Source organism: Triturus cristatus, chromosome 4_2, assembly GCF_964204655.1.
Source record: "Triturus cristatus chromosome 4_2, aTriCri1.1, whole genome shotgun sequence".
Classification (NCBI taxonomy): domain Eukaryota; kingdom Metazoa; phylum Chordata; class Amphibia; order Caudata; family Salamandridae; genus Triturus; species Triturus cristatus.
Genome location: NC_140586.1, coordinates 213,853,746 through 213,879,207, shown reverse-complemented (window position 1 = coordinate 213,879,207; position 25,462 = coordinate 213,853,746). Strand labels below are relative to the sequence as shown.

Sequence of the window (25,462 nt, the reverse complement as noted above, 5' to 3'; positions counted from 1 at the left end):
CTTCTCTGCAGTAAATGTAGGTCCTGGTCTGGTCCAGCCGTTAATCGTTGGAGGCCCTGAAGCTTAGTGACTGTTTGCGATTAATATGCCTGACTTTATTATCTTTTTTGTCCTTGTGTATTGTCCTGACAAGTTTGGCCCGCTGACAATAGTGGTAGAATGTCAGTTTTGGAGAAACATAACTAAGCTTCCCCTTTCGCTTTTCCAACACTTAAATTCTTATACGCATGAATTTCTGAAGCCAAGAGCAAGGTTGCAAACAGAAAAGTATTTGTGCTTACAGCAGTTGAATGTGGTTATCGTGCTTTCCATGGTAGGCTAGCCAAGAGTGTCTAAATTTAGACCATCTCTACAAAGTGTGTTGTGTTAAGGAAATCTGTTGAGACGAGAAAAAAAAATAACTCCTCCAGAACAAAATTGTTGGGGTTTCCAAAGATTTTGAATAAGGTGTTGAATTTCACGTTAACTATATCCATATATGATGAGGGTCGCGCTCTTTCGATTTTAGTGCTCAGTAAAATAATGTATTTCTGGACCTTTTGTCTCTATTTTGTTTCAAGTGCTATGATGTGTATAGAAGATTATCATTGAAAGAAGGTCAATACTGTTCTTTCACTTTTCGACCCTCAAGGTGCCATTGTTCCCCCAGGCAAGGCCCGCGGTGGCTCACCCTACAACCAGTATGAAATGATGTCTGGTGACCACCTTGGGGGCCACCCAGGTCCAACAGGTGATAGCTGGCTGCCTGCCAAATCCCCACCAACTAATAAGATTGGAAGCAAAGCCAGCAATGCCAGCTGGCCCCCAGGTATTCTAATGCAAACTTCCATCATGTTTAATTATTCAGTTACTTATCCATTTGGTCCATCTAACTTTTCTTGCTATTAGAAATATATTTGAAAACAGTGCTCAAAACGAATTGAAATTGAAAATGTGTTTTTTCATACAACCCACCTGAATAATTGTATGAAGGGTTTTATCTTCCTGCTGCAGAGTTCCAGCCGGGCGTGCCATGGAAAGGCATCCAAAACATTGATCCGGAGTCTGACCCCTATGTTACCCCGGGCAGCGTGCTGGGGGGCCCTGCCACATCACCTATCATAGATACTGACCACCAGCTTCTGCGTGACAACACCACAGGTATTGGCCACAGCTGGCATAAGAAGCATCATTAAATAGTCATGTATGGTGCACTTGGTGTGTAGCTGTATTAAGGGTTTCGGAGGTTTTGTTGGGACCGCATATAGATCCTTTATTGTTGGGTTGGGAGGGAGTCAGTATGTAGTCTGACCATGGGGCGCTCTCATCTCATTCCTAATGTTATTTTTTATTGATCCTAAATGGTATAAGAGAATTTTCCATACCTGTCTGTATTCAATGCACGTGTACAGTTTGCTTACCTCTTTCTTTGTGTATTGTTAAGAGTGTACCATGTCTGCCTCTATCCAGTGGATGACGGCTGTTCTTCTGTTGCTCCTAGGTGAACTTTGTAGATACCTTCTGAATCTTTCAGAGTAAACAGTTAATGTAAAGATCATGCATCCTCTCGGTCACGTTTCCTAGGTACAGCAACCTAAAACAAGATAAAATCACCATTATGGTTACTGGCCTGTGTTATCGAAACACTTCAGACACCATTTTCTACCAAGCACTCATCATAGTGTAGCATGATAACTATTTGTAGGCACGTCTGCACCGTGTCAGGGCTATGAAGTGCTATATACGTGAAATTAACTTGGGTTGGGGGAGGGGGCATAGTTTCCTTATGTTTGCACGTATTTAATTTGCAAACCACAATTTTCCTTAGACAAGATTGTTCTCTGTATCCATTCCAATTCTTCCACTAGTTTGATTTAGTTCTCTGTTTCAGTTTGTTGAATGTCTCGAGTCCTTACCTATACATTGGAGTGGGATTGCAGGAGGCTGCATCAGATTATTTGCAAGAACTGCTCTTGGGCTATGAACCTTGTTAGGAAACTGGGTGTAATAAATGGATAGTGTGGTTGTGCAGCCTCACTGTGTAAAAATAAGAAATACTTTCTCTCAACGTGCAGGTATCAACGGTACTGTCCTTCAGTGGTTCACCTCATAACAGAACAGAACCAACGTTCTGTAGTAGGGGATCTCTGTGTATAGTCATAATCTAGTGAATAGTCCCGCCCATGTGCGTGGACCCCGGAGCAATAAAAAATAATCTCTAAAAGGTGACAAATCATGCAGACCTGCATACACCTTTAAGAGAGAATTTAATTTAAAGACAGATAATGCAGCCTATACCCACAGGCTACACTGTCCAGTACTTCAACTAGAATTCCACCAACAACCACAAACAGCACTGCCTGTCTAGTTTTTCTCCCCATAGGAAAAAACCCTGCCTCTACCAGCAAAAGCCTCTGGAATGATAGAGAGGAAGGAGTGGACAGACAAGCCCCATAGGCTGCCATTATGTGGCTTAAAACAGGATACTGTGCCTTTAAGAAAACTTTCCAGGTTTCCAGAACTTTCCCCAGTATCCCAGAATGCCCAGCAGGTCCCATTTACTTTCAGTTCTTTTTTCCGGCTCCTGCTAGCAGGACCCTGGAGCATTGAGCTCTCCCCTTTTCAAGGGTTTTTTTTTAGATTTTGTCAATTTTTGTCACTTTTTCAAGTGCTTAGTAGCTGGTACTGTCAACATGCCTGGCTTGTTCGACAAGTGCCTGGAATGTGGTAGAAAGAAGGCTAAAACTGATCCACACGAGGTGTGTATAGGTTGCCTTCCCCAGTCCCACGTGCCTGAAGACTGTACCATCTGCCACTCGTTCTCAGCCAGGACCCTGAGGGACAGAATGAAAATCAGGCTTCAAGTTCTGGAGGAGAGAAGACTGAAGGCACCAGGTGGGTCTGGAGGGGCTGATATGGCCCATACTGAGGCCTCTGGGGGGCTCCCCAGGGGCAGGAAGACCAGTAAGCGCTCCCACTCCTCGTCTACGTCGAGGGCGTCGACTGCGACGTCGAGGAGGATGACCACCGTCTGTTCGCCGTCTCCCCAGGGCTCTGGGGAGAAGCATCGACGTCGAGGGACCTGAATAGGCCGCCGTCGGCATCGTCAGCGACTACGCCGTCTTCGGCGCCGTCCAGCAGTCGGCGTCGAGATCGGACCCGGCGTCTGTGCTCGCCGTCGAGGGGAGATCGCCGTTCGCCGTCGATGAAGAGGAGACGGTAGACGTCGCCGCCGAAGAGGAGATCGACGTCGAGACGCTCGAGGTCGAGGAGATCGCCGTCGAGGCACAGGTCGCCGCCGAGGCACAGGTCGCCGCCGAGGCACAGGTCGCCGCCGAGGCACAGGTCGCCGTCGAGGCGAAGGTCGACGTTGAGGCGAAGGTCGACGTTGAGGCGAAGGTCGACGTCGAGGAAGAGAGAGTCACCGGAATCGGTGTACTCTGTGGTGTATACGCCTCCTCGGATGCCTCCGTCACCGCCTCCTCTCCCACCTCCTCCGACTCCTCCTCCACCACCAACGCCGCCTCCTCCACCTCCACCACCGCCACCTCCACCGCCTCCACAGCCGCGGACACTGCCTCCGCCGGCCCCACCTCGATCGCTGCCACGCACTCCAGTGGGACCGCCGCCGGTTCCCCCGCGGTCGGTTTCCCTTCCGAGGTACCCGACTCCGCCGCAGGGGACCCCGAAGCCACGACGCCCGCGGTCGCCGGGACCGGCTAGACCGGCGGACAGGCCGAAGCCGAAGAGGTCGCGCTCCCGCTCTCACAGGAGGAGAAGGTCACGGAGCCGTGGACGGTCATCGTCGGACTCAGGACGGCGCCGTAGGAGGCACAGGTCCAGGTCGCACACGCGCTCCTCGACCAGAGACTTTTCCCCGACGCTGTCGGACTCGCCGGGGACTAGGGTGTCTCCGGTGGACGATTTGGTCTCTTTCCAAGAGGTGCTGTTGAGAGGGGCAGCAAAGTTGGGTATCACGGTGACGGTTCCAACACCCACGACGTCTGTGATATTCGAGACACTTCATAAGAAACATCTGTCTCGCCCTCTACTGCCTCTTGTACCAGGACTGGTGGAACCCGCGTTGGAGCTGTTCCTCACTCCCGCGATGGCGAAGGCCGCCCCCTCCAGGCTCATGAAAAAGTATAGGGCCCCGGAGTCGGACCCTACCTTTTTGAGAGTGGACCCGAAGCCGGATTCGGTCATCGTGACGGTGGCGAGGAAGCAACATGCGACCGCCCCTTCGTCGACGGTACCGCCTGACAAGGAAAGCCGCTGGCTGGACTCTGCGGGCAGGAAGGTGTGTGGGACCGCCGCCACCACCATGAAGGCGGCGAGTGCAGGGGCTTTGTTGGGCCGTATGCGGACCTGCTGCCCCGGGACAAGAAGGAGGACTTCTTGGAGACAGTGCGCGAAGGCATGCTGGTTTCTAATCAGGTGATCGGCGCAGCGGCGGATGTATCCTTGCTGGCCGCCCACGCCTACTGTCATGGCGTCCACCAGAGGCGGCATTCGTGGCTGCGCCTGACGTCCCTCAAGCCAGAGGCGCAGCAAAGAGTGGCCAACCTGTCCTTCTCGGGGGAAACCCTGTTCGGGAAACATGCGGACGATGAGATGGCCCGCATGAAGGCGGAGGCGGAAACCCTGACGGCCGTTTGGTTGGAGAAGGCCGAGAAGAAGAAGCGCCCGTTCCAGAGGCGGTTCGAGTCTTCGGGCAGAGGGCGTGGGCAGGGTTCGGGACAGCAGCAGCAACAACAGCAGCAGTTCCGCAAGCCCTTCCAGAAGCGCCAGAGGGGTAGAGGAGGCCAGCAGGCTACTACCACTACCAAGGGCCCGGCCGGGTCTCGGCCCTGAGCGGCTACTTCCCCCTCAACCGTTATCCACTCCAGTGGGGGGGAAGCATTCAATTTTTTCCGGCAGAGTGGAGAAAAATTACTCAGGACAAGTGGGTGCTGAATATTGTTTGCAATGGATACAATCTTAGGTTTATCAGCCCGCCTCCAGCGATTCCGCCGGTCAGCTATCGATTCCAGCTGAGAGAGCTCCAGGCGGAGACAGACATCTTGTTGAGAAAAAAGGCGGTAGAAGAAGTACCTCTGTCTCAAAGGGGAAGAGGTCTGTACTCTCGGTTCTTCCTCGTTCGCAAGAAGGACAAGAACGAGTTCAGGCCCATTCTGGATTTGCGACAGGCAAACAAATGGATTCGCAGAGAGAAGTTTCGCATGCTATCGTTGCACCAGATTTACCCTCAGCTGCAACGGGGAGACTGGCTCTGTGCCATAGATCTACAGGATGCGTACTTCCATGTGCCCATAGCAAGGAAGCACAGGAAGTTCCTGCGATTCCAAGTCGGCGCCAATCACTATCAATACACAGTATTGCCATTCGGGCTAAAGTCTGCTCCTAGGACCTTCTCGAAGTGCGTGGTGGTGGCGGCACACCTGCGGAGGAACAAGGTGTTTGTCTACCCGTATCTGGACGATTGGCTGATCAAGGCTTCATCCTTCTCGGAAGCACAAGATCACTTCCGATGGACGTGCGCTCTCTTACACAAGCTGGGGTTACACGTCAACATGTCCAAATCGGTCACGACTCCGGTCCAGTGCATACAGTACCTGGGGGCCTCCATCGATACGCGGTCAGCAAGCGTCTCTCCTTCGGAGGAGAGACGGTTATCACTCCTTCGGAAGGCTCAGGACCTCAGGACTGCTCCATCGACGACAGTGAGGAAGGTGTCTTCTCTACTGGGATCGATGGCCTCCTGTATCTTCCTCACGCCTCACGCACGGCTTCACATGAGACCACTGCAGGAGTGCTTGGAGGATCAGTGGGATCAGAGGACAGGCTCTTGGGACGACAAGATACGACTGTCGCTGCATGCTCTTCAGTCTCTGAAGTGGTGGTGTTCGGCGGAAAACCTCCTCAAGGGGGTTCCCTTCCACAAGGACATTCCCTCGACGAGTGTAGTGACGTATGCTTCTCTCCAGGGCTGGGGAGCGCATTCCGGGGACTTGCAGATTCAAGGAAAGTGGTCTCCTTTGGAATCTACGTACCACATCAATTTCCTGGAACTCAGATCTGTCTTCCTGGCACTGAAGGCCTTCCTTCCGTCCTTCCAGACCAACTTGTTGCTGATACAGACGGACAATACAACCACGATGTATTACCTCAACAAGCAGGGGGGGTCGAGATCGCGCACTGTCGCAGGAGGCGCAGGCGATCTGGCACTTGCTGCTGGCCAGAGGACTGACGATTACGGCCACGCATCTGCCAGGGGTGCAGAATGCTCAGGCGGACGCCTTGAGCAGGCTGATTCAGGAAAACCACGAATGGGTCATAAACGACGAAGTACTAGGAGAAGTCTTCGCAAGGTGGGGGACTCCAGACGTAGATCTGTTCGCCACCGCCGAAAACAGCAAATGCCGAGACTTCGCATCCAGGTACTACCAGCGGGGGATGCTGGGGAATGCGCTATGTATCGATTGGTCGAACAGCTTTCTGTACGCTTTTCCACCCATTCCCCTGATTCCGGCGGTGCTCATCAAGCTGTCCCAGTCCAGGGCGCGGATGATCCTGATCGCCCCGGAGTGGCCCAGGCAGTGGTGGTTCACGGACCTTCTTCACCGGTCTTTCCTTCCTCACATGCGGTTGCCGTGCAGGCCGGACCTTCTCACGAAGTTCGGGGGGCGGATGGTGCACCCCAACCTCTCGTCTTTGAGTTTGGCGGCATGGCTCCTGAAATAGTGCAATATGGCCATCTGAATCTACCAGACGATTGTATGGACATTCTGAAGGAGCTTAAGCGACCTTCCACTAGGACATCCTATGCTTACAAGTGGAAGAGGTTCTGTATCTGGTGTAAGTCCAAGAACTTTGATCCGACAACATGTAAGGAAGATGTCATCCTTCCATACCTTTTACATCGGGCGCAGTCTGGCCTTAATTTCCATTCCATTAAGGTTCATCTGGCTGCTTTGACTGCTTACAGGAAATGCCCTTCACAGACTTCCTTCTTTCAGATCCCTGTGGTCAAGGATTTTTTGGAAGGCTTGAAGAAAGTGTTTCCTCCCGTCAGACTTCCCTCGCCTTCCTGGGACTTGAATGTGGTGCTGTCCAGACTGATGAAGGAGCCTTTTGAACCCATTCACAAGGCTTCATTGCAGCACCTATCCTGGAAGGCGGCGTTCCTAGTGGCCATTACATCGGCCCGCAGGGTGAGTGAACTTCAGGCATTATGTTGTCAAGAACCTTGTACTGTATTTCATGCTGCTAAGGTTGTGATGCGTACTCACCCTAAATTTCTTCCTAAGGTTATCTCTGATTTTCATGTCAACCAGACCATAACTTTACCTACGTTCTTTCAGAATCCCTCTTCGCCAGCGGAAAGGTCTCTCCATTCCCTGGATGTTCGGAGGGTGTTGAAATTTTATCTGGATAAGACCAAGGATATTCGTAGGTCTGACCAATTGTTTGTTAATTATGGCTCAGTCAGGACTGGTCTTGCGACCTCTAAGCAGTCCATTTCTCGGTGGATTGTGTCCTGCATACAATTGTGTTATCAAAAGGCTAATAAGACCTTAGGGGGTAAACCTAAGGCTCATTCCACCAGGAGCAAAGCTGCCACGACTGCTTTGCTGCGTAATGTTCCGATTGCGGAAATCTGCAAGGCGGCCACTTGGAAGTCGGTCCATACCTTTGCTGCGCATTACTGTCTGGACACGGATGCCAGGGCAGATGCTCAGGTTGGGCAGGGTTCGCTGCGAAATTTGTTCGCACAGTAGTGGTAGTGTCTTGTGTGTTCTCCACCGCTTTTGTTGTGTGGGGATGGGCTTGCCATTCTATTCACTAGATTATGACTATACACAGAGATCCCCTACTACAGAAGGAGTAGTTTCTTTTCTGTAACTCCAGTTCTGTAGTAGGGGTATCTCTGTTATAGTCCTAAGCGCCCGCCCTCCTCCCCGGTGGAGAGATACTTATTCATATGTAGAATGCTACAGGTCTGGCGTGCTACGCCTTCAAAAAGAACTGAAAGTAAATGGGACCTGCTGGGCATTCTGGGATACTGGGGAAAGTTCTGGAAACCTGGAAAGTTTTCTTAAAGGCACAGTATCCTGTTTTAAGCCACATAATGGCAGCCTATGGGGCTTGTCTGTCCACTCCTTCCTCTCTATCATTCCAGAGGCTTTTGCTGGTAGAGGCAGGGTTTTTTCCTATGGGGAGAAAAACTAGACAGGCAGTGCTGTTTGTGGTTGTTGGTGGAATTCTAGTTGAAGTACTGGACAGTGTAGCCTGTGGGTATAGGCTGCATTATCTGTCTTTAAATTAAATTCTCTCTTAAAGGTGTATGCAGGTCTACATGATTTGTCACCTTTTAGAGATTATTTTTTATTGCTCCGGGGTCCACGCACATGGGCGGGACTATTCACTAGATTATGACTATAACAGAGATACCCCTACTACAGAACTGGAGTTACAGAAAAGAAACTACTCCATCTCACCTAAATGAAATAATTCTACCTCACCACCAATATAAGTCCCGCAACGAGTTTCCCATGGATCAATCCTATTCCCTGCCCAGTCAACCGCTATATGGAACTGTGAGAAAGCGCCATCTTTCTTGCATGGTATGCTCCCACTTTTTGCTGAATGTACTTTGACTGACTGTGCCCTGGACTCCTGCCAATCAGGTGCCCAGGGCCTATGTGCCTTCCCTAAAACACACAGAACCCAAATTGGCAAACCCTGGCCACATGTCAGACCCTGGTAAATGCTACCCTAGGTACCCAGGGCCTTGTGACCAGGGAAGGCCCCTAAGGGCTGCAGCACTCATTGTGAAACCCTTAGGGGCCCTGTACCCTAACACACACACACTGCCTTTGCAGGCTGGGTGTCTGGGTGCAAGACAAAAACAAAGTCGACATGGCACACATCCCTGTGTGCCATGCCCATAACCTACAATACCATGGCATACATCAGCCACCCCTCTAGCTGGGAGCCTTATGCCAATGGTGTGGGCACAGGAGCAGGAGCCCTGTGCCCCTACAGTACCCAGGTCCATTCCTGAGCACTGTAAGTGCAGTGCTGCCATTTAAGAGTACATGGTGCTGAGGGCTCGTCAAACACGAACTCCACAGCACCATAATGGCAACACTGAAGACTGAGAAGTTTGGTATCAAACTTCTCATCACATTAAAGCCACACTGATGCCAGTGTGGGATTTAATGTACCAAGCACCCCAGAGGGCGTCTTAGAGATGCCCCCTTAAACCTAACCTACAATCCACGTCTGCTCTTAGGCTGCCACACAGCAGACATGTTGCTGGACCCCTGGGTGGGAGAGCCCCTGCTCTTCTGGGCCTGCAACAATGCACATCTTGGGCGAGGTGCTAAATCTCCTCCCCCACGATGGGCAGGGGGAAGCTTCAAAGGCATTCCGCCTCTGTGAGCTTCCCCAGGCCACTGCAACCCCCCACTCTGGCGGGAAGCTTTGCCGGAAACCCCAAATAAGGACATGGGATGTGCCAGCCTGCCAACCCCACCCCTCAGGTGGGGGAGGCGAGGTGAAGCACATCTCCGGGCTCTCGCCATCTTAAAGATGGGAAGCCCTACCCTATCAGGACTAGGCTACTGCCCCCCTCCCACAGGAGAGAGGCAGGATAGGGGGTGTACCCACCCTAGGACAGGGACCCATAGGTCCCTGCCCTTCACCTACCTGTAACACCCCTAAATCTAGTATTTAGGGGCACCCTGAACCATCCTTCCCCAGATTCCAAAATACAAAGAAGAGCAAGAAGAAATAAGACCTGCCCTGCAGCTGCTAAGAAAAGGAAGACACCAACTGCTTTGGCCCCAGCCCTACCGGTCTGTCGACCCTCGAACCTGCTCCAACCCGGCATCTCTTGTGGCCAGCAACCTCACAAACCCCGGAGGACCTGGCTACCTTTTGGCTCTAAGCCCCTGGGACTCCCATGAGTAGAGGCTCTACTCAAAACTTACCTCTAATCCCTGGCAGCAGCCGGGAACCGCGAACCCAGCACACTCTGCACCAGCCAAGCCTGGCCAGTGCCGGAATGAACAAAGACCACGAGGACGACACCACGGCGACTGTGACCCTGAGTCCGGCACCCAAGGACCTCCCTCGACACCCCTGAAGAAGCCTGCAGCCTCAGAACAAGGTGCCCCCCTACCGCGATCAACAGAGGGTAAGATTTCCCGCCACCAAAAGGCACCCCTGCACGCGGTGCCCCGAGGCCCCCTGTGCCCAATCCGGGGGTACCTACCTATCCTCCAACTACCCAACTTACCTCTCGAAGTGGTGGTGGCACCTGAAGAATCCTCGTCCCCGAGCTTGCAGTCTTTTTCTAAACCTGAGATTTCCCATTGAAATCAATTGAGCGCCCGATGGCTCAAAAGCACCCTGCACCCAGCCGCCCGAGTGGCCCCGGCAGTGCAACCTCTACACCTACCTACTTCCCCACTTGCCCTGAGTAAGGGACCAGGAGCCCAGCTCCCACAGCCACGTGGCTTGCTAGTCAGCAGCCACCAACCAAGGCCCCCCTATCCCTCATAGGATAACATTGGGCCTAACTCTCTCTGCACCCGGCCGCCCTAGAGTCGCTGAGGGTGAACCAACTGTACCTACCTGACCCTGGGGGACCCCTGAGTCTATGCCCAGAACCTCAACTCTGCCAGTCGAGTACTTACCTTTAAACCGATAACTCTATGTTTGAGGCATATGAGCTGCAGATTACACACTTTTGCATAGATCGCCATCTGGTATTGGGCCCGGATGTTTGCAGTTTGTTTTTCCTCTTGGAAAGTCTTTGGAAGTAACGAGGTCGGGGACTCCTCCATTGGATCATATTGCACATGGGCTTCGGCTCTATCCTCAGATTGTTTTTTTCCGCCATCGGGCTCGGATGTGATCTTTGCGCTCCGGTTCCGAACAGCTTCCAGTTCGACGATCAACGCGCAATCCTCACCCCAATCGCTGTATTGTTTCGATCACGATCTCTTCAATCAACGCGCCTTCTCATCGACAAACCTTCGGTTCCAGTCGTCGACGGCGGCCTTCGGGCCTACCCAGGCTCCGGTCCCGGCTCATGGAAAGAACTCCATTTAAAAAGTGCCCTCAATGTGGGTCCAAATTTCCCCACACCGATCTTCATGAGGTATGCAACCTTTGCCTTTCCCCGGAACACGAGGCTCGAGACTGTCCGGCCTGTAAGTCTTTCCGATCCAAAAAGACTATTCTGGACCGAAGAGCCAGAAGGAACATGGCACACTCTTCGACGTCCATTCCAGTCGACATCTTCGGAGACGACATCGACGATCCGGAACATCATCGTACCGAAGAGGACCTCGTCAGCGCTTCCGAGGCCGACGAGTCAGATGTGGAGGACATCACCCCGGCGCAGAGGGTCGTGAGTACCAATCTACCCACACCCACACCCAAAAAGGCTTCGGTCACGCTTTCGCCTCCGGGCCTAGGCAAGACCAGAGACACTGCTTCACACACGCCAACTTCGGGCCCGGTGAAGAAGCCAAGTAAGCCTTCCGGCGGCTCGGGCTCGAGCCAGCCTGCCAGTGGTGCCGAGAAACACACTTCGGCACCGAAAAAGAAACCGGCCTCCACCTCGAGACCGAGCTCCGCACCGAAGCCCTCTGGGTCGAAACACAGCTCTTCGGCACCGACGCCATCTTCGGTGCCGACCAAACCACACAAGGCCACCGGCACCGACACTTCCAAGCCGAAGCACATCTTGGCGCCGACCAAGAGACCGGAGGGTCCCAAGCCGGGTTCTAAACATCAAACCGGCACGGAAAACCTAAAAAATCATCGGCCCGACGCCTTCGGCGCCGACGGACCAACTTACCTCACCAGAGTTATTTACACCGGATCCCTTGCAAAAAACTCTTACCAAGGATCCAAAATCTGGACATTTGACGCTCTCTACTAAGAAGAGACATCTGGAGAAGCCTGCTCCGCCTCCAAAGAGGAAGGACTCTGCTACAGATACAACAGATCCACGAGTGGGAACTCCATCCACAAGTTCTTCACCCGTACTTTCAAATGTGGGGGCATCCACAGATAGACCTCTTCGCCACCCATGAAAACGCCAAATGCCCAAGCTTCGCCACTAGATATCCACACCCATTGTCCAAAGGCAATGCGATATGTATGAACTGGTCAGGCAGATTTGCGTACGCTTTTCCGCCTCTCCCACTCATTTCATTAGTGGTGCGCAAACTACAACAACACTCCCTCACTCTCATCCTAGTAGCTCCAACTTGGGCCAGACAACCGTGGTACACCACACTGCTGGGACTATCTGTAGTACCGCACCAAAAATTACACCTCTCTCCACGCCTCTTAACCCAGAACCATGGAGAGATCAGGCACCCGGACCCAGCTCAGCTCAACCTTGCGATCTGGCTCGTGAAATCTTAGAATCCGGTTACCTACATCTTCCCCCTGACTGTATGAACGTCATTAAAGAAGCTAGACGACCTACCACTAGAGCTTGCTATGCAGCCAAGTGGAAACGTTTTGTGCTCTATTGTCCCAACAATAACTTCAATCCCCTAGATGTGCCCATCCAACACATCATAGGCTATTTACTACACCTACATAGATGCAATCTAGCCTACACGTCTATTAGACTGCACCTTGCAGCCATAGCAGCTTATCTACAAAACAGGCAACATCTATCTCTCTTTAGAGTACCTGCCATAAAAGCCTTCATGGAAGGCCTCAAAAGAATAATTCCCCCAAGAGTGCCGCCCTCACCGGTGTGGAACCTAAACATCGTTCTCACCAGACTAATGGGGCCTCCCTTTGAACCTCTACGCAAATGTGAACTTCAATTCCTAACATGGAAAACTGCTTTTCTTTTAGCCATCACTTCTCTCAGAAGGGTCAGCGAGATACAAGCACTCCCCATTCAAGAACCCTTTCTGCAAATGCACCATAACAAGATGGTTCTCCGTACTAATCCAAAAATCCTCCCTAAAGTCATTTCTCCCTTTCACCTAAACCAATCTGTGGAACTACCCGTATTTTTCTCGCAACCACAAACCGTTGCAGAAAGAGCTCTCCACACATTAGATGTCAAACGAGCCTTACTCTACTACATCGAGAGAACACAACCCTTTCGTAAGATAAAACTGTTCGTTTCCTTCTCACCACCACATAAAGGCAACCCCATCTCTAAATCTGGGATAGCTAGGTGGATAGTCAAATGCATTCAGATTTGCTACCACAAGGCAAAACAAACGCTATCTGTTCCCCCCTAAAGCCCACTCTACACGTAAGATAGGGGCTTCCATGGCATTCTTAGGGAACATCCCCATAGATGATATCTGCAGAGCAGCTACATGGTCAACACCGCAAACTTTCACTAAACACTATTGTGTAGATGTGCAAACTAAGCAACAAGCTAGTGTGGGCCAGGCTGTACTCAAAACATTGTTTCAAACCACTGCAACAGATACTAGTGGTCGCCGCTAGGAGCGAGTATTGCTATATAATCTATGCACAGCGTGTAATCTGCAGCTCGTAAGCCACGAAAGGCAAATGCTACTTACCAGTATGCATCTGTTCTTGGCATGTAGAGCTGCAGATCTACACCCCCCATACCCCCCCCCCCCCCCCCCCCGGATGGTTCATCCGTTCCAGTTTATCCTATTTAGATACAGCACACATGGGCATCTTCACTGCTTATTTCTACGCTCCATTTTCCTGCTGGCGAAAAACAATCTGAGGATGGAGCCGAAGACCATGCGCAATAGCGCAATACGATCCAAAGGAGGAGTCAGATACCTCGTGACTTCCAAAGACTTTCCAAGAGGACCCAACACCAGATGGTGATCTATGCACAGTGTGTAGATCTGCAGCTCTACATGCCAAGAACAGATGCATACTGGTAAGTAGCATTTGCCTTTCTATCTGTCCATCCGGACAAAGTTGTGCTCAGAACCCGTCGATCCTTTCTGCCAAAAGTAGTCACTGCTTTTCACATTGGGCAAACCATCACTTTGCCCACCTTCTTTCTGCATCCTTCCAGAAAGGAAGAGAGGCTCCACCGTCTGGACCCAAAACTTGCGCTCTCATTTTACCTGACCCGCACACAACAGTTCTGAGTGGATGACCAACTCTTTGTTGGTTACGTTGGCTCCAAGAAAGGTCGGGCTGTACACAAGCGGACCATTTCCCAATGGGCCATCTTGTGTATCAAAGCCTGTTATTCTTTGACTAGAAGGGAGCCTCCGGTGAGGCTGCACGCCCATTCCACCTGGGCGACGGCAGCCACTACAGCATTGGGACGTGGTGTCCCCCTGCAAGACATCTGTCAGGCAGAATGTGGGCCTCGCTGCACACTTTTACTAAGCATTACTGCCTGGACAGCCAAGTCTGGAGAGACTGCTTCTTTGGCCGTTCTGTTTGCAGGGTCTTCCTGTTGTGATCTTGGTTCACAGACCCACCACCGGAGTTCGTATTGCTGGGGTATCTATTCTAAGGTAAGGAATCTATCACTACGTGTTTCTTTCAGATGAACAAGTTACTTACCTTCAGTAACTATATATCTGTAAGAAACATTAGTAGTGATAGATTCCTTACCGCCCCACCCATCCTCCCCGTTCTGTGAACTTATTACTAGTGTTGAGGTCATTCCTTTCAGGGCCCTAGTTTCAAGGCACCAGTGGTCAGTATCTTCCATGGCTCTGCATTCCTGGCATGGAAAGTCGTGTACAGAACTGACGTCAGCGCGCAAGGGTGGCTTCTAAATAGCTGCCGTGACATTATCTCGGCGACCACGACGCCAATGACGGACGGAGCCACACAACACGATCTTCCGACGTGCAGGGGTACTGCTGACGAAAACTTTCCGGATCCAGTCTGACGCCTGGGGGTAATTCTAAGGTAAGGAATCTATCACTACTGTTTCTTACAGATATATCGTTACCGAAGGTAAGTAACTTGTTTGTCAAGAGGTTAGAAAAAATTGAGAAAGGCAGGCATTGGCATAGCTATAGGTGCCCTACAATCATCCTTACAAAGTCCTGCTTTCACAAACATAAATCCAGAGGTGAATTCAGGACACCTATATCCACGAAACAGCAGGGCTGCGAGCACAACAGTAGGCCTTATAGACTATGCAGCCCACAAAACCCTTCTCGCACAGTGTCTACAGAGGTAATGGCCTAGTCCAGGGCTGAGGTGAATCAAACCAGGGTGCTTCTGCCTCTTAACATGTGATCCACCCTACCATTTTCCCTACATTTTTCAACACTTCTTTAGGGAAGACTGAAGTTCGTTGTCCCCCGGTGGGACACTGTTACTTTGCAGAGATTGGTGGTCTTGGTGCTATGGGATGGGTACTGCCTAGAGTTCCACACGCGCCACCAAACATCCAGCCTCAAAGTAACGTTCTCATCCTAGCTCTTCCTTTAGCTGCTCAAGGAAGAGGTGAAGGCATTCCTAGCCACTTGAACTATCAAGCTGGTAACCACACAGCACAGCAAAGGAGTGTATTTCTCATACATAATAATATGCAAAAATTATGTGTACTTAAGGCTTCTGAACCACTTCATCATGTCCGAGCATATACCTACCCTGCTAAATGTCATGCCACTGCTCTAACAAGGTGCTTCATGGTAAAGTATGTGAATGTAGACGTTTTAAGTCCATTAAAACGTCTACGTTCACCTCCCCATCCCCATTTATTCTGCTCACCAGCCGTACCTTTGCGGTTGTTGTACAGCACTACCATTTACGTTCTACCATAGATGGTCTCCATGGCTCCAAAGAGTCTAGGCTGGTGATTGCATAGACACCGGAACGCCAAGCACATCTTTCCATATCTAGAAGACTGGCTGATAAAGAGTGGGAATAATGCCTAGCACACACTGAAGCAGCAGTGTCCTTACTCCACAAGTTAGGATTTACCGTCTGGGTAAAACAATCCGTTCTCTATCTCAACAAACCCAGCTGTTCCTAGAGTCCATCCCAAACGCCGTCACTGGGAAAGGCTACTCTAAGCAAGATAGTATGATGGCATTCAAAAGCTGCTTCTTTTTCAGACAAGACGTCCTCTTGATGTAAGCATAATAATGCAGTTATTTGGAGATTGCCTCGTGCATTGCCATTGTGCTGCAAACTAGAATACACATGCATCTACTTCCAAAAGCAATGGAGAGAATCAAGTATTGGTAAAGGCCAAAATTCAGCTTTCGTGTGGTGGAACGGCAGCAATGTGTTGCTCAATAGGCTTTACCTAACCTCCATCCATAGGTGACAATTACCACAAACTTCTCACAAGGTGGGAAGCTCACTTCCACCTCATGACTGTACGTGACACCTGGACCCCACAGTATCCGGGCTGTCACACCCGCTACCGGGAAGTTTTACCTGCTTTCCTTTAGATCATCAGGGGCAAAACAATCCTAAAAAGATTGGACAACTTGACAGCCATGTACTACATCTGCACTAGCACATGAGATTTGGTATTGGATGATTCACAACAACTTGCCTCTTTTGGTGCAGCATTTGCCAGGGTCTGACAACTATTCTAAGCTGGGCACATCAACAAATTCTCCACAGATTCCTCAGTCAGTAGGGCACTACAACTATCGGCCTATTTGCCACCCCCCTAAACGCACAATACCATTGCTCCAGGAGCCCCCCCTCTACCAGCAATGAGCAATGTACAATGGAAAAATGGGTCTGGGATATTTGCTTATGCTTTTTTCCTCTTCTGTTTTTTCCCTATGAGGTCTGGAAAATGAGGCTAGTATCCATGACCCTTATCCTAGTGATGCCAACCTGGGCCAAACAACCTTGGTATTCTTTGCTCCTGGAGATGGCGGTCAGCCCACACCAGAAAATGTCCTGATGCCGGACATTCTCACTCTGCTTCGGGCCAACCTAGTAAACTCAACCTAGCAGTTTGGTGGCTTCGGACCTAGGATTCTGGTACCTGAAACCCCCAGATGAGTGCATGATCATTCGATGTTAAACAGGCCTACATGGAAGTGGAAAAACTTTGTTCACTTCTAGATTAATAAACACAATACAGCCCCCCTGTGGTCTCTGTACGAGATCATTTGCTACATCTGCAAAAGCCTAGGATATCATACACTTATGTCCGTCTACTTTTGGCAGCAATTGCAGGGTACTTGCAGAACAGGGAGCACCTATCTATTATCAAAATACCTGTTAAAGCTTTCATGAAAGGCCTTAAAAGTGTTACATCTCAAACCCCCCCAACACCCCTTTCCAAAATTCTTTCCCCCAAACACACTTCCAGCCCCCATTTGGAATTGAATGTAGTTTGCAGCATGCATTTTATCTTGTCATATGCTGCCCATTAACCAAAAGTGGTTAGGTCCAGAATTTTCTATTTCTTTTTTTGATTGGGGGTCGGGGGTCATTTGGTGATATGTCCCTCCTTTCCTGACTTCAGATGTGCACACAGCGTAGTTGCCATCTTAAGGTTATTTGATCTTTCATGGAGTCTGAATGAAAAGACAAACAGAAGAAAGAAGTCTGGCCTGAATAACTGGATATCTTGAAAAACAAAGGGTAAGCACCAAAGGTCAAAGATAATCTCTTCTTTTTACAGAAAGCCTTCAGATTTTCACCTAAGAAATCCATTGGGTCATCAACCACGTGGTTTGGAGATTGAAGGTAATGCATGGAGTACACACCATTTAGGTCCTTCTTGAACATGCTACTGCAAATTTGTACAGAAACACTGCCACCATGAGTTTAATCTGTGTCTACCAAAGGACCAGAAAACAGAGGGCTGTAACTCCTATGCTGAATTAAGGCTGAAAACACTCAATGCTAGAGAGAAGCAGTGGTGGGCACTTAACCCATAGCTCAGAAGCACAGTTCGAGGAAAGAAGCTGAGGTCTGCAGCGACGACACAGTGATGGGGAACAGCTATGACTCCAACACTGAGGGAGCTGAAGTCAAAAAGTAGAAAATGACATAAAAATCAACTGTGAGGGACGCCAAAGGCCACAAACACAAGGTAGGCCCTTACAGGCGGTGAGTGTGTCTGACTCCAAGCACCCAAGTCTGAACCGATGCCAAAATACACAGTGGTTGAGTGCAAACACGAGCTCAAAGATCCTCTGATACAAACCCAGGGATACTGCAGGTGAAAAACCCTTGGAACTGGCCTCCGCTTCGAGAGGTGATCAAGCACGGACAAGGAATCTCATGAGGCAAAACTTCAATGCTTAACGTCGCCTAGATAACAATTGACACCTAAAAAAAAAAAACAAGTCAAGGTTTAAATGTAAGCGTTGAAGAGGCGGGACAAGTTAGACGCCTCCATGAAGTCTGTTGAATTTCCCTCCTGTTTTCAAAGAAGAAGCCTGTCTAGGTCAAAGGAATAAAATGGAGCTTACGACCATGCCGGAACTAGCAGAAGACCAGGTGTAGGAGGTCTATAAATAGGTAGAGGGCTCCAAAGGAAACCTTTTTCAGCAGGGAACGTTTGAGAGAGACACTTCATAGGAAGAATGACATGACCTGGTAACTCACTCATGAGTGGAGGGACTTGATGCATACCCTTTAAGAACATCATACCTAACGAAATCACTGTTTACAATGCAGTGACGAAGAGTGCTACTGACACCTAGGATGTCAAACTCGTGGAAAAGCAGGCCGATTCGATTTTTTTGTTGGAAACACTGCTGCCCTCTCTGATAAAGAGCCAGTTCCTGCCCATGGTTCCCAGTGTACTGGACCATGGGAGGGAAACATTTGGGGAGCCGGCACAGCAAAAGCAGTTGCCCCATGGGTAGATAAAAAATATAGACCCTCTACTCATTACCCTGCATACATCAGGTAGTGTCAGCGCTCACTCATTTATAGTCTCTATGGTGTAGAATAGGGCAAACACCCCCGCAGCAGTGAGCCTGTTTCCCAATCAGGAAAGCATATTGTTGGAAATGGGGGGCAGGAAGTAGTCTACAGGCGTTCAGTGGAGAATTGCCAACTTCATTGCCCTCCTGAACAGTTACGGCTGCCGTGAGGTAATTGGGCGTATTATATGGTGTCGTTGTGAGACTTCAATGTGTAATACACTACGAACCCTTTTTAGGTCCAAGCAGCCTTTATTTGTCAAACCTTGGCACAAACCCTGTCCGTCAGGCTTCAGCAAAGGAGCAAGTGCGAACCATTCAAACAGTATCAAAACAATTGATGAAGAAAAACTATTAAGAAATCTGACACCAGTTAATAAAAATAGGGTTCAGAAGATGTATATTTCCACAGAAACAAATCAAGATGTTTCACTCTACAATTAACAAACACTGGCAAATTCAGCATGTTTAACACTTAGAAACGTTTTCATTAAAAAGTTACATCCAGGTTGTATGCGATCACTGTGGATCACTTTGCCTAGCCAACTCCAAAAAAAGTCTCCAGTCCAGTTCTAGTGTTGGTGGTCCCTTGCCATTGACTTCTTTAGAGTGGTCCTGACGTAGGGGATACAGAATGCTGAAGATGCTCATGGATGCTGACTATACTGTGCGGTCAACGGTGTCTTCCTGAGACTATTTCTCAGTGCATGGTCTTGGTGGGGTGACTTTGGCCACGGAGGACGATGTGTGAGAAAGTGCCATCTTTCTTGCATGGTATGCCCCCACTTTTTGCTGATTTGCTGAATGTACTTTGACTGAGGGTGCCCTGGGCTCCTGGCAATCCGGTACCCAGGGCCTATGTTCCTTCCCTAAAACTGTGCTGAAACCTAAACCCAAATTGGCAAACTCTGGCCACATGTCAGCCCTGCTAAATGGTACACTAGGTACCCAGGGCTTTGTGACCAGGGAAGGCCCCTAAGGGCTGCAGCACTTATTGTGGCACCCTTATAGGCCCTGTACCCTGACACACACACACTGCCCTTGCACGCTGATTGTCTGGTTTCAGAACAAAACAGTCGACATGGCACACATCCCTGTGTGCCATGCCCACAACACACAATGCCCTGGCATACATCAGCCACCTCTCTAGCTGGGTGCCCTATGCCAGTGGTGTGGGTACAGGTGCATGAGCCCTGTGCCCCTACAGTACCCAGTTCCATTCCTGGGCACTGTACATGCAGTGCTGCCATTTAAGAGTATATGGTGCAGGGAGATCGTCAACACAAACTCCACAGCACCATGATGGCTACACTGAAGACTGAGAAGTTTGGTATCAATATTCCAGCACATTAAACCCACACTGATGCAAATGGTCTCACACACTCTAGGCCAATGGTTTATATAACAAATATATGGTTGTTTTATTTTAGAACCAACAATAGGTATCCAAATATACTTTCTCTGAATGAGAGGCTTTAGTTAAATACTTTTGCAATATGCAATTGACTTTTGTAGGTAATAGTTACAGGTTGTTGCAGTAGGCAACACAATTTCAAACACAATAATACATTGAGCTCAATGTGAGTTTTAAGTTATTTGCAATAGATTACTTTCAGGATTACTTTTCTAACTCCAGGACTGGATCCTAGATTAAGTCCTGGGGCAGTTCTTGGAAACAGGTGAGTAAATTAGTCTTAGTTACTGTTGTGATTTTTATGCAATATTTTATATATTTTAAAAGTTGACACTTAGAAGAAATTTCATAGAAAAACAGTCAATTATTCCCTATGGGAGAAAATTCAAGTTACGGGTTAAGTATGTTCTCTTTACTTTTGTAAACCAGGTCTGGGCTCCTAGGCTCAGTACTGGGACCTCTATCTAAAACAGGTAAGTAATTACGTTTTCACAGTTGGTACGATTTTTAAAGAATATTTGTAGTTTGCAAAAAATCGACACTTCGAAGAAATTTCACAGAAAAACAGTCAATGATTTCCTATGGAAGAAATAGGGTTAATGGTAAGTACGGTTGTGAGTACTTTTCAGGGTCAGTGCTGGGCACCAAGATCCAGCACTGGGATCTCGCCTAATAGCAGGTGAGTATTTCCGTTTTCGTTACTCGGTTGATTTTAGGTGAATATTTTAAGTTTTAGAAACTCCACACTTTGACTACGGAAGAAAATTAGGTTATTGGTTTTTGGGTAAGTACTCGACTGGCAGAGTTAAGGTTCTGGGTACAGACTCAGGGGTCTCCCAGGGTCAGGTTCGTACAGTTGTTACACCCTCAGCGGCACTGGGGTGGCCGGGTGCAGAGTGAGTTAGTCCCAATGTTATCCTATGGGAGGCGGGGGGCCTTGGTTGGTGGCTGCTGACTAGCAGTCCACGCGGCTGTGGAAGCTGGGCTCCTGCTCACTTGCTCAGGGCAAATGGGGAAGTAGGTAGGAGTAGAGGTTACACTGCCAGGGCCGCTCGGGCGGCTGGGTGCAGGGTGCTTTTGAGCCTTCGGGTTCTCAATGGATTTCAACGGGAAAGCTCCAGGACGAACAAAGGCTGCAAGCTCGGGGACGAAGATTCTTCAGGTGCCACCACCACTTCGAGAGGTAAGTTGGGTAGTTGGAGGATAGGTAGGTACCCAGGAGTCGGGCACAGGGGGCCGCAAGGCGCTGAGTGCAAGGGTGCCTTTTGATATTGGGAAATCTTACCCACTGTTGCTCGCGGTTGGGGGGGGTCCCTAGTTCTGAGGCTGCAGGCGTCGTCAGGAGCATCGAGGTGGGTCCTTGGGTGCCAGATTCGGGGTCACAGTCGCCGGGGGGACGTCCTCTGGGTCTTTGTCCACTCCGGCACGGCACAGGCCAGGCTTGGCGGGTGCAGAGTGTTCAGGGTTTGCGGTTCCGGGCTGATGCCAGGAGTTAGTAACTTGCTTTAAGCAGAGCCACTGCTCATGGGAGTCCCAGATGCTCAGAGTCACAAGGTAGCCAGGTCCTCCGGGGTTTGTGAGGTTGCTGGCCACAGGAGGTGCCGGGATTTAGCAGGAGCAGGTTCGAGGGTCGACAGGCCGGTAGGGCTGGGGCCAAAGCAGTTGGTGTCTTCCTCTTCTTAGCAAATGCATGGCAAGTCTTCTTTCTTCTTGTTCTTCTTTGCTTTTTTGGAATCCGGAATCTGTTGAAGGAAGGTTCAGGGTGCCCCTAAATACTAGATTTAGTGGCGTTACAGGTAGGTAAAGGGCAGGGACCAATGGGTCCCTGCCCTTGGGTGGGTACACCCCCTATCCTGCCACTCTCCTGTGGGAGGGGGCAGTAGCCTAGTCCTGATTGGGCAGGGCTTCCCATCTTCAAGATGGCGAGAGCCCGGAAATGTGCTTCACCTCACCTCCCCCACCTGAGGGGTGGGGTTGGCAGAGGCTGGCACATCCCCTGTCCTTACTTGGGGTTTCCGGCCAGTCTTCCCGCCAGAGTGGGGGTCAGAACCGGTGGGGGCCAGTTTGCTGGGTAGAGCAAGTGGCCTGGAGAAGCTCACAAATGCGGCATGCCTTTGAAGCTTCCCCCTGCCCATCCAGGGGGAGGAGACCTAGCACCTCGCCCAGGATGTGCATTGTTTCAGGCCCAGGAGAGCGGGGGCTCTCCACCCAGGGGTCCAGCAACTTGTCTGCTGTGTGACAGCCTAGGCAGCCTCCCAGACACGACGTGGATTGTAGGTTAGGTTTCAGGGGGCATCTCTAAGATGCCCTCTTTAGTGCTTTGTACATTAAATCCCGCACTGGCATCAGTGCAGGTTTAATGTGTTGAGAAGTTTGATACCAAACTTCTCAGTCTTCAGTGTTGCCATTATGGTGCTGTGGAGTTTGTGTTTGACGAGCTCTCAGCACCATGTACTCTTATATGGCAGCACTGCACTTACAGTGCTCAGGAATGGACCTGGGTACTGTAGGGGCACAGGACTCATGCTCCTGTGCCCACACCACTGGCATAGGGCACCCAGCTAGAGGGGTGGCTGATATATGCCAGGGCAGTGTAGGTTGTGGGCATGGCACACAGGGATGTGTTATAACAACAACAACAAGGAAACCTAGGGTCAGAACAAAAGGTAAAGATAAAGCAAGTAGAGCACTATCTCAGTGAAAATAAATCCCATCCGCCACCAACATGGCAACCAACATCATTTGGGATTCGATGGCCCTTGCTGAGCCCTCCAGCAAATCAGGGCTACAGACTGAATGGGCAACAGAGACCTCTCTATTCGTTTAGGATGTGGTGTCTGCCATAGTTCTTTATAATGTGGTTATTTTGTGTATTAATGGTGGTGAGGGGAACAGTGCAAAAAGAATTTTTGAAAAAGTGAAATAGTAAAATCATCTACCGGGACAGATAGAATGCTTTATTGGTTTCTGTCCGAGTGACGAAATTAAAACCAGTGCTGGAGCAGTTTTGAAAAAATAACTGCTCAAGTGCAGCAAGGGAGGGTCTACATGTTTCAGCCTAAAGATTAAATGATAATCAGGCTTTAGTCAGGACCTTAAAGAACGTATGCTACTGCTGTATATTTGAGTGTGATTCAAAAAGTAAAACACACCAGTGAAGGAAATTATACAACCTACTTTGAGGATTATTCAAACAATCTCCGTGATTTTCTTAGGAGCATTCATCCCAATCCTAAAAAGATACTCAATACCAATAACTGTGTACAAGGATCTGCTTTATCATTACTAACTCTATATAGTATCAAGAGACTTTCTGATGCTCAACTTCTGGCATACTATTGCATATTATAAGTGAGCGTATTACCATCAAGGTTAAAAGAAGAAAAACGTTTACCCGTGAATGTACGGGAGCTCTCCTCACCTGGCATCCGCTCAGAGAAATGAGGCCCTGCTCTATGTGGAGACAAATGGTTATGATAGAAATCTCAAAATCCAGACCCTGTGTCTTTAAATTTAAAATAAAAACCAAACAAAACGCACATTTTTCTTGCCGAATGTCATACTCGGGTAGCTGTCTGTATAGTAGTCCTTACATTCAACAATACCCATTTTATGATAAAGATTTAAAGCGTGTCTATGAAGTGAAAACCATAGACCGAATGCTCAGTCAGTGATCGAGAACGGATGGCATCTCTCTCAATCAAAGACCTTTATTCGAATTTCATAAAATCCATAAAAGTACACAGATCAGAACAATTCATTATCACAAAGTTTCAGGATACAATTTCATAATTATTAAAAACCAGCACAGCTATCATTCAGGGATATTCCATCATTTTACGTACACGTGTTATAAGTCTCAAGAAAGTGCTAGTGCGAAAAATTAGTTCATCCGTATCCAGGGAGAATAACATTAAACGAGACTCCTCCAATGAAAGGGGTCTTTGTTTCCTAAAATAAGGTGTTAAAAACCAGTTGATATATTTTAAATGAAATTTACAGAAGAATAGGAAGTGCAAGTCATTCTGTGTACTAATACCATCACATGGGCATGGATTATATTCTGTTGAGTTATGGTAACCCAGCGGAAAGCCCAATAAAAATTTCACAGAACCTGCCCTTAATCGGAATAACAAGGACCTTTCCCAATTAGACATGGGGAGAGTAAGGTAAAGTGGAAATGGTTGCTTACACAGATCATTCTCCATATATCTAGCAATGGTAGGTTTGGAAATTTCCCTTTCCATTCTCTCTGTATCGAAAAGTGCATATAGTGATTGTTTAATCTCTGCCTTGTCTTTAGGTTCAATTCTGGGTGGGTCGGAGAAAAGATCACCTCTATTCACGGCACGCAATGTTTTTTGGACACCAGCGAGCCAGGGAATTAATAAGCCGTGATCACATTTGAGGCAGTCTTTAATTATGTCTTGTGTTAATGTGGCTGAATTATTCCTCCAAATCCTCAACCAGAATAGAGCTGGTCTAGATCTAATGAAATCACAGACATAGGGGAGGTTTAGCTCTTTATGGCAAATAAATTCAGAGGATGAGATTGGGGCGCCCAGTAATTTCCTGCAAAAACGATTCTCTTCCCGCTGGATACCGGGACTTTTTCCTGAACCCCAGACCTCAGCCCCATAAGTAGCCACTGGAATGCACTGTAATCTAAAATTTTCTAAAATGGCTCTAGTAGCGCCTAATTTCTTGGGGCGTGAGAGGCTCAATATTGAATTGGTGGCTTTCGAGAACTTGCCCATGGCATGGGCAGAATGGCCACCCCCTGAGCCGTTCGCAGCGAAAACCAACCCTAAATATGGGAAAGAATTTACAGAGTCTAGTTTGTCTGACCCTATATGTATGGTATTGAGCTTCCGTTTCCCTGGCCCACATGACATGATAAAAGATTTTTTTAAATTTACACGCAGATCTAGGCCCTCCATGTGGTGGACAAAGGTTTCCACAAGCAAACGGAGGGCATTTGGAGTGCGGCCCATAAGGACCGCATCGTCTGCGTATAGTAAGACTGGCAAAGGATGCCCCTGAATAATCGGCACATCTTTAGTCACTTGTTTTAGGGCTTTTGCTATACCATTAATATAGATGATAAACAACAGGGGTGCTAAAACGCACCCCTGTCTGACCCCCCTACCAATCTTTATTGCTCCGGATACCTCGCCGCCCATACCAA

At 49.2% G+C, this 25,462-nt stretch overlaps 1 protein-coding gene across 10 annotated transcripts in view; it reads left to right on the top strand.

Annotated features, from left to right (window-relative positions):
* The window catches only part of TNRC6B (trinucleotide repeat containing adaptor 6B), a 1,192,955-nt gene that overhangs the window by 946,476 nt on the left and 221,017 nt on the right, over positions 1-25,462 (top strand). For 7 of the 10 annotated variants that reach the window (XM_085601248.1, XM_085601245.1, XM_085601246.1 and 4 more), the window contains 2 exons: positions 632-808; positions 973-1,140. In XM_085601248.1, the coding sequence (XP_085457374.1) occupies positions 632-808; positions 973-1,140 (345 nt within the window). The remainder of the gene's footprint in view (positions 1-631; positions 809-972; positions 1,141-25,462) is intronic. The other 3 variants (XM_085601251.1, XM_085601247.1, XM_085601242.1) reach the window with 1 other exon arrangement.